Source organism: Gouania willdenowi, chromosome 15 (assembly GCF_900634775.1).
Source record: "Gouania willdenowi chromosome 15, fGouWil2.1, whole genome shotgun sequence".
Classification (NCBI taxonomy): domain Eukaryota; kingdom Metazoa; phylum Chordata; class Actinopteri; order Blenniiformes; family Gobiesocidae; genus Gouania; species Gouania willdenowi.
In genome coordinates this window covers 26744244-26753694 of record NC_041058.1, presented here as the reverse complement: position 1 = coordinate 26753694, position 9451 = coordinate 26744244, and the positions used below count along the sequence as shown (strand labels likewise).

The window sequence follows — 9451 nt, the reverse complement described above, 5'->3', positions numbered from 1 at the left end:
CCTTGAACTGCGGGTCCCATCAGATCGAAGTGGGAGGCCCAGAGCCGCAGCAGAAGCTACAACCAGTTTGCACCCCAGAGAAGAGGAACATTTTTTGAAAGCGGGAGGCTTCTCCCTTAAAGTGTGGGTCCTATCGGACCAAAGTTTCAGAGGGCTGAAACCAAAGATCCGAACAATTCCTATTAAATAATCACAAAACATATGGTAAAAAATTCACACCCAAGTGTGAGCTATTAGTTGAAATGACATAAATGACTCAGAGAGGAGTTGCTACATAGTATCAAACCAATGTCTCTGTGCAATACTGCCAAAAATGGTCAGTTACTGCCTAAATGTGTTTCAGGTGGTGACCTGATGTTTACGCATCTGAGCTGACGGCAGCTCAACAGCGTCACCCTACTATTAATGTAAAACAATGGCAATTTGTGGTGATGGGAGGAAGTGCAACAAAATTACATTCAGACTGCTGGAAAATGGGGAGTATATTAAAAAAAGAAAAAAAAAACTATTCAAATATGAGCAGCCAGCCAAAACCAGTCACTTGCGGGCAGGGGGGTCGGACTGGGTGGTAAAGGGTACTGAGTACCCAGGGCCCAAGGCAAGTGGGGGCCCATTGAAGTCTGTTTTATATATATATGTACGACAATGCATTTTGAACAGTTCTAGATTATTTATATTGGAATGAAGAGGGCCCTGTGTAAAAATAAGCTGGTTGGTAATCACAGTTTTGCACTAAAACAATTATTCATGCTGCATCAGGCCTTATTACCACCCCCTTTAAAACTGTGCAAATGGTACGACCCACATGTCCTTCTACTGTGGATGTGACAAGGAGCGGGAGATACACAGATACACAGCAGCAGCATGTTTTTCCTCAAGAAAGGAAAACCAGGTCAAAAACGCAAAAAAAGAAAGAAAGGAAAGGCAGAGAAGGTGAAATCAGGGAATACTGCTGCTTACTCAGTTTTTCAGAGGTGAGCTTTAAAACATATGTGTTTTTTTAGGCAATATAATATTTTGTTTGAAATAAATTACGTGCACTCTTGCGCATTTAAATGCTGGAACATTACTTTTGCACATCAAATCTTAATTCGAAATGAAATTATTAAAAAGAAAAAATACTTTGAAGACTAAATTTTGCTGCCACCAAGTCTGAAGTAGGTGTCCAGAGTGTCCCCATGATTGTAATTATTCTATCTTTACTTTTTATTCATCTTTGTACACGTTTGCTTTGTGTGTGTTAGTTGGTGTCAGAAAGCTGGAGCTGGCAGTTCCTGATCTGTGGTTCACGGCTCAACTAGTCTCGGGCACTCTGATGTTCTATCTCTCCATCCTGTTCTGTTCTGCTCCTTCTGTCCACTAATCCTAACCAGTCAAAGCAGATGGCTGCCACCTCTGAACCTGGTTCTGCTGGAGATTTCTACTTGTTAAAAGGGAGTTTTTTCTTGCTTGTTAATGTGGATTTTGTTGGGGTTTTTCCTTCTTATTACGAATGCTATATTTAGATAACGCTATTAGATGGCTTTTGTTGTAATTTGCGCGATATTGAATTGAATCTTGGAGCAATGGAGGATTCAGGGGAGCATTACTTGCCAGACAGAGAGGGACCCTGCAACTTTGGGGGAACGAAGAGGCTACCATTTTGACGCCATGACCAACTCAACCAACTAAAAAGACCAGGTCTTTTTTACCTGACATAATTCTGCATCTTATCCTACATTTCACCAAGTGGATGAGTGGAGAGAGGTAAGTGAACAGGAGCTGTGTGCCCACCAGGTGCTGGTGATTATAGCTGGTTTGTTCAAGTTACAGCACAATGTTTGCATGTAAGTAAGAATCAGAATCAACTTTAATGGCCATGTACAGTATGTTATACACACGAGGAATTTTACTTGGTGAACTGTGCTCTCTCTCACAATGTAAACATTAAATCAACTATACAATCAATATAACAATAAACCAGAAAATGTATTAGTTAGAGACTAATTTGTGCAAAAGTAAATAGAATATAACAAGATAATAATAATAGGACAGTAGTGCAATGATATATGATATAAGCAAGTAATGTTTATTTATATGGCAGCTTTCACAGACATAGGTCACAAAGTGCTTTACATGTCAGCTCATTCACACTCACATTCACTCACTAATGGGACGAAGTTTCCATGCAGGACGCTAGTACACTAGTAACTTGAGGTTCAGTGTAATACATGCCCTCCAAACCAGGGAACTATGGCCTGAACATTGAGGCTATCCAATCAGAGCACTCCATCGCTGCCCCCACTGGTGGACATGTTCTCTGCAGGTCCAATACAAGGCGCCGTGCCCAGACCCGGGCCTCGTATTGGGGTCTTCCTGCACCTGACAGTGAGAATCAGCTTGTTGGACCTGCCTACTGATGCTGGTGTGAAAACCAGGCCGAAACTAAGCTGGTCACTGGTTTCTGCTTCACTCCCACTCCCAACAGAGTACTTCATTTTCTTGGTGGAAGGTTCCTGTTCCCGCACAGACTCCTGGACCACATCGCACGCCATTGGGACCAGTGCCGCTGTGGGTTCTCCACTGGCTGCGTTGGGAAAAGGCCCTTTGAGGGACAAGTTTAACAGCTCCTCCACGTCCTCCATCTTCACATCTTCGGGGCTTAGCTTGGGGAAGGTGTACAGTGTGGGAATGGCGGCATCGCTCAGAGAAGATGAAGAAGAAGAAGCGGTCATGCTGGTAAACTCCTCCCTCTCGGTTATCACCTGAACACGTGACTGGCTGAGGGAGCATTCCTGTGCTCTGACAGCAGGAAGCAATGGTTTGATCCTGTTGGAAGAAGGAACTTTGTTCATGTGTTGGTCTTTCATAGAGGAGGAGGAGGGTCCGCTCGGGCTCTGTAGCGACGTCAGATCCTTGTGACGACGCTCAATGTGATATTTCAGCGAGGTTTTCCGAGCAGCAGCGTAGTTGCAGTGAACACATTTGTAGGGTTTTTCACCTGAAAGAAACACAAACGCTGGTTAAATATGTGACTTTGACTTTTATTACCTCTACATCCTCTTAAAATGTAACTCTTACTAAACCATTGCACCACTGTTAGCCTAAAGCTACGTAGCATTAGAATAGTAGGCTAATTGGAGGAAAAACACCTTATTAAATGTTGCTTTTAAATTAAGATTTGAACACTACGCCACAGAAGAAGTGAAATTTGATTCCATCACAAGTTTTTCATCAACGATACGATACCATATAGGAGCCTTGAGTATTGGTTGATACCGATATCAATCCAATATAATATCAGCTCAAATCCTACGTACTTTTATGACTTATTTGGTTGTGTAGAATGTTATAAAAGGCTTAATCAAGTGTCATATTACTCAAACAGTTGGCATGAGAAAAACTGAACCATTAATTCATAAAAATTGTGTTACAGACATTTTTGAAGAATATTCTACAATTGAAGAATTTGAAAAATAACCTCAATATAGCCAAATATATTCTTAAAATCCAAAATAAACATTTGAACTAATCACAATATCATACAATTGAATAAAACAAAAAAATAATAAAATAACCTTGAAACTAATATCAACAATTTTAACTTGAGATGCTTTTTTCTTTGCACTTTATTAATGAATAGCTTTTCTCTTACTGTTTTAAAATTATAATTATTAAAAATATAATAAACAATAGTCCAAATTTAAATTTTTACAGCTTTAACTTATTGACTCACTTTGTTTTCCTCTCATTTCAGTCCAACTATTACTATCATTTCTTTTCAAGCTGGATTTCCTTTAAAAAATGGCTTGTTTTTAAATTGTTTTATTTCCAAGGATAAAAATGGAGACTCTCTAAACCTGGGGACTATGTTTTAAACTTGTGTAATGTACAAACAACAAAAAACAAACCAGTTTAAAGACGTGAACATGATTTGATTGTCAACTATATGCAAACAAAGAAACTAACCTGTGTGAATCCTCCGATGAATGATGAGGTAGTCGCTGGATTTGAACGACTTCCCGCAGTAGCTGCATTCTTTGGAGCGTTTGGACTGATAGGAACCATCTTTACCTTCAGGATCAAATACCAGAGAAAGTTAGAGAGAGAGAAAAATGCAAACAGATCAGCATTGGAGGGAAAAGTGTTCTTTAGTACCACAGCGTATTAGGGCCACAATAAAATAAAACTAAAATCTGGCCACTACGAGATTAAAGTCGTAATATAGGAAGTGGATGGAAGTGGTCGACTTCAGGGCTATCATTGTTAGTTGCGTTTAGTTCAACAGGGAATTCTGAGCCCTGTACCATTACCAGTATTGAAAGATATGGCATTATTTTAATAAAATTATGACTATTCTACAAATATTACAACTTTATTCTTGAAATATTATAACTTTATTCTTGAAATATTATGACTTTAATCTCGTAGTGCTCAGATTTATTTTTATGTTGTTATACTTTAGCGCAACTGTTTTAAAAAAGTAAAAATGGTTTTACCAGTAATCACTGCGTCATTAGAGCCCTCCTTAACGCCAGCCATTGGGACCAGTGCCGCTGTGGGTTCTGCACTGGCCGCGTTGGGAAAAGGCCCTTTGAGGGACAAGTTTAACGGATCCTCCACGTCCTCCATTTTCACATCCTCGTGGCTTAGCTTGGGGAAGGGGTACAGCGTGGGAATGGTGGCATTGCTCAGAGAAGAAGGAGAAGCGGTCATGCTGGTAAACTCCTCCTTCTCGGTTATCACCTGAACACGTGATTGGCTGAGGGAGCATTCCTGTGCTCTGACAGCAGGAAGCAATGGTTTGATCCTGTTGGAAGCAGGAACTTTGTTCATGTGTTGGTCTTTCATAGAGGAGGAGGAGGGTCCGCTCGGGCTCTGTAGCGACGTCAGATCCTTGTGACGACGCTCAATGTGATATTTCAGCGAGGTTTTCCGAGCAGCAGCGTAGTTGCAGTGAACACATTTGTAGGGTTTTTCACCTGAAAGAAACACAAACGCTGGTTAAATATGTAACTTTGACTTTTATTACCTCTACATCCTCTTAAAATGTAACTCTTACTAAACCATTGCACCACTGTTAGCCTAAAGCTACGTAGCATTAGAATAGTAGGCTAATTGGAGGAAAAACACCTCATTAAATATTGCTTTTAAATTAAGAATTGAACACTACGCCACAAAAGTGAAATTTGATTCCATCACAAGTTTTTCATCAACGATACGATACCATATAGGAGCCTTGAGTATTGGTTGATACCGATATCAATCCAATATAATATCAGCTCAAATCCTACGTACTTTTATGACTTATTTGGTTGTGTGGAATGTTATAAAAGGCTTAATCAAGTGTCATATTACTCAAACAGTTGGCAAGAGAAAAACTGAACCATTAATTAATAACAAATGGCTTACAGACATTTTTGAAGAATATTCTAGAATTGAAAAATGTGAAAAAATAACGTCAATATAGCAAAAAAATAAAATAAAATAACCTTAAAACTAATATCAACAATTTAAACTTGAGATGCTTTTTTCCTTGCACTTTAATAATGAAGAGATTTTCTGTTCGTGTTCTAAAATAATAATTAAAAATAATACACAAGTTTTAAACTTGTGTATTGTACAAACAACAAAAAACAAACCAGTTTAAAGACGTGAACATGATTTGATTGTCAACTATATGCAAACAAAGAAACTAACCTGTGTGAATCCTCCGATGAATGATGAGGTAGTCGCTGGATTTGAACGACTTCCCGCAGTAGCTGCATTCTTTGGAGCGTTTGGACTGATAGGAACCATCTTCACCTTCAGGATCAAATACCAGAGAAAGTTAGAGAGAGAGAAAAATGCAAACAGATCAGCATTGGAGGGAAAAGTGTTCTTTAGTACCACAGCGTATTAGGGCCACAATAAAATAAAACTAAAATCTGGCCACTACGAGATTAAAGTCGTAATATAGGAAGTGGAGGGAAGTGGTCGACTTCAGGGCTATCATTGTTAGTTGCGTTTAGTTCAACAGGGAATTCTGAGCCCTGTACCATGACCAGTATTGAAAGATATGGCATTATTTTAATAAAATTATGACTATTCTACAATTATTACAACTTTATTCTTGAAATATTATGACTTCAATCCCTTAGTGCTCAGATTTATTTTTATGTTGTTATACTTTTTAGTGCAACTGTTTTGAAAAAGTAAAAATGGCTTTACTTGTAATCATTGCGACATCAGAGCCGTCCTCGACGCCATCTTCTGGCTGTTTTGGCAAGCTCGTTCTAGTCTGTTTGGCATCGAGTGATGGAGGCGGAGCTTCTGCCCTGTTGGTTGACTGCGGCTGAGCCTGACGCTTTGGTCCCAGCTGCTTTTTCTTGGGTTTGTCTATCTGGCCCTTGGACGCGTTGCCGTGCAGGTCCTCTTCATTGGAGGCACCGTTTTCTTGGTTTGTGCTGACCTTTGGGCTGAGCCTTTTGGTTTTCTTGTGCCGGACCGCAAGCTTGCCCTTGGTGTCCAGCTGCCACGCCTGACACGTAGTGATGGGATTGAGCTGAGGGATCCATCTGGATGTTCTCACTGGCAGAACATTAGTGGAACCCTTAGGCTGAAAGGCTAGGCTTTCAAAAAAGTCATTCTTCTCTTTATTTGGTTCTCTCTCTCGGTTATGTACACGACTGTGTTCCACCAAACTGTCACGATCAGGGAGGATTGCTCCACACACTTTGCACATTTTGTACACACTGGTCACGGGCTCAGGTGGAGGATCTTGGATGACGCCGTTGATGGTAACCGGGGAATCCAGGTGGTATTGCTGGGACTTGCTCTTAGTGTGAATCTTGATGTGGTTCTCAAGTAAGTGGCGCTGCTTGTACCGCCGGCCACAGACCTTGCAGCAGTAGCCATAGTATTCCTTATGCTTTATCATGTGTGACTCCAGCTTGGCGGCGTTCTGCGCTACCAGCCCGCACAGGATGCAGCTGTGGGCCTCCTCCTCCTCCTCCTGTTTCACCACCGAGCAGCAGGTTTCCATGGGCATCCTGAACTCCGCATCCACCCGGAGCACACCAGGCTCAACCCAGGTGGTGGGATGCTGGGTTAGGATGTGCGGACCCAGCTCTTCCTGGTGATCAAACGTCTGCTGGCAGAACATACAGCAATTTGCCACGTCACTTTCCGGCAGGAACGCCAGCTCTTCTGAGTGGGACATGCACGACGTAGAGCCACAAGAGGCCAGTGGAACGAAGTGTTCGGCATCCCCGTCTGTGCCGAGCACCAACGGCAGCACTGAATGAGTCGTCATTTTTCCTCGGCACACTGTTTTCTGATCAGGTGTCTGGAAGAAGAAAAAAAATCACAGAAATTTCTTTGAGTTTTGTTTGATCATTAAAAAGCAACAAACAAGCACAACTTCAAATGTAGCAAAGTTTAATTTACATTCCCAAACACCTTACGTGTGAAAATGTTGCAAATTAGGAGAATATAATGTGAGAACTTTTATGTAACAATGTTTACTTGTGTATAAAAATTCCACAAATTTGTGAAATGAATTTCATGTCACAAATGATGGGGAAAAAAGTGAACCTGTAAAGTTAAAATTTAAACCAAAAGAAAATATTCACACATACGTGAGCTGTATCGTTCAATTTCGTTCCACCAAACGAGGCATTACTTTTTCTTTTGCTCAATATGTTCAACGTTAATAAAAGGTATCCAAGCAAAAAGTTATCCACGCATTATCCTGCAGTTATAGAGAAAAGTGTAGATTATTGGTGCACTATATTGTCTGCGCATTGAGACATACAGTATGAAACCGTTCAAATTTCAACCAATCAGCATCAAGGATGTTAGTAGGTCAGACCTAATAACACTTAAGTCTCTTACCTGCAGCAGCCATTTCCCATCAGAATTTAAGCTTTTAATATACACAAATATTGTTTAACTTCTATATACTCTGATCATTAATATAGTTTGTCCAACCCTAGCACTAAGGGAAGCTACACTGAAGTTATCATTGGGTTTGGTTCTTTTTTACTTTCATCTTTCAGCCACTGCAACTGTTAAGTTGATGAAGATGTCATCAAATTGTTTCCTGTATTGTTCATGCAATACATTCAGTGTTAATAAATGAAGTAAACATACTTAACTTAAGCAATATTTTGTAGTATTTGTACTTTACTTGAGTATTATATTTGGGGTACTCTTTTTATTTTCACTCCACTATTAAATAATTAATACAAGTGAGTAGGACTAGAAAAGTTTTACACTTCTTACCCTTTTTGAACATGAGTATCTTTAATGAGAAGATTATCAAATATGCTTTTATTTATTTATTATTATTATTATTATTATTATTATTATTATTATTATTATTATTATTATTATTATTATCCTGCTGTATTACATCCATTCTGTGAAAATTAAAGTCAAACACCTTTATTTTATGTATTATATGTACACACACCTTAGGCTCTGAAAGACTCTCAAACTGTTCAAAACAGTGTCATCTCCATAGAATATTGAACTGTTTTTTTCCCCAAGGAATAAAATGTTAATTATGTTAAAACCAGAGTAAAAATAATTTTCAAATGATCATTTGTAACATCAGTAAAGTCTCGACCGTGGCTCAGGTGGTGGAGGGTCGTCTTCTGATCGAGAGGTTGGGGGTTCGATCCCAGTACCTGACTATGTGTCGAAGTGTCCTTGGGCAAGACACTGAACCCTAAGTTGCTCCCAGTGGTCGACTAGCGCCTTGCATGGCAGTCCTGTCCCACTGGTGTGTGAATGTGAGAGTGATTGGGTGAATGAGCTGATATGTAAAGCGCTTTGAGACTGCTTCAGTGTGGTGATAAAGCGCTATATAAAATCAAGTCCATTTACCAAGTCCATCTTACCTGTAGCAGCCACTTCTCACCAAAATGTCAGCTTTTAAAATACACAAATATTGTTGTTTAACTTCTATGTATTCAGATCAGTAAGAGAGTTTCTCCAACTCAATCACTAGCACTAATAGAAGCTATACTGAAGTTATCATTGTGTTTGCTTTTTTTTTGCTTTCATCTTTCAGCTGCTGCAACCGTTCAGTTGATGACGTCATCAAACTGTTTCCTGTATTCATACATTCAGTGTTGCTAAATGAAGTCAATACACGTAAATTGTTCATTTAACAAAATAAATAAAAATACATTCCTGTAAGTCACACTATTAGGTACATAGTAAGTATATAATGATAAATCCTATTGCAAATCATGAGCTGTTTATTTAAATTTTTACTATTTGAAATTGACATCTTTTACAAGTCGTTCAGTCTTTGTAAGACTTGTGATTTAAGCAATAAATAATTATAATAATAATAATAATTTTGTTATTATTATAGTCCTGGGAAACACTACCGGTCCTATTCTGTGAGGGGGAACCTTTAGTTGTTGCACAGCGGAACAATAATACTGACGGACCAATTAAGTATTAAGCTAAAGCTATG

General features: G+C 39.3%; 1 protein-coding gene across 1 annotated transcript; it reads right to left on the bottom strand.

Annotated features, from left to right (window-relative positions):
• Positions 1 to 2258: 2258 nt before the first annotated feature.
• Positions 2259 to 7273, bottom strand: LOC114476983 (zinc finger protein 217-like). Its single transcript, XM_028469007.1, has 5 exons — positions 6190 to 7273; positions 5680 to 5784; positions 4479 to 4961; positions 3949 to 4053; positions 2259 to 2980 (listed from the first exon to the last, which is right to left on the bottom strand). Exons 1-5 carry the CDS (start codon positions 7271 to 7273, stop codon positions 2259 to 2261), a joined length of 2499 nt encoding a protein of 832 aa, XP_028324808.1.
• Between the last annotated feature and the right edge of the window lie 2178 nt (positions 7274 to 9451).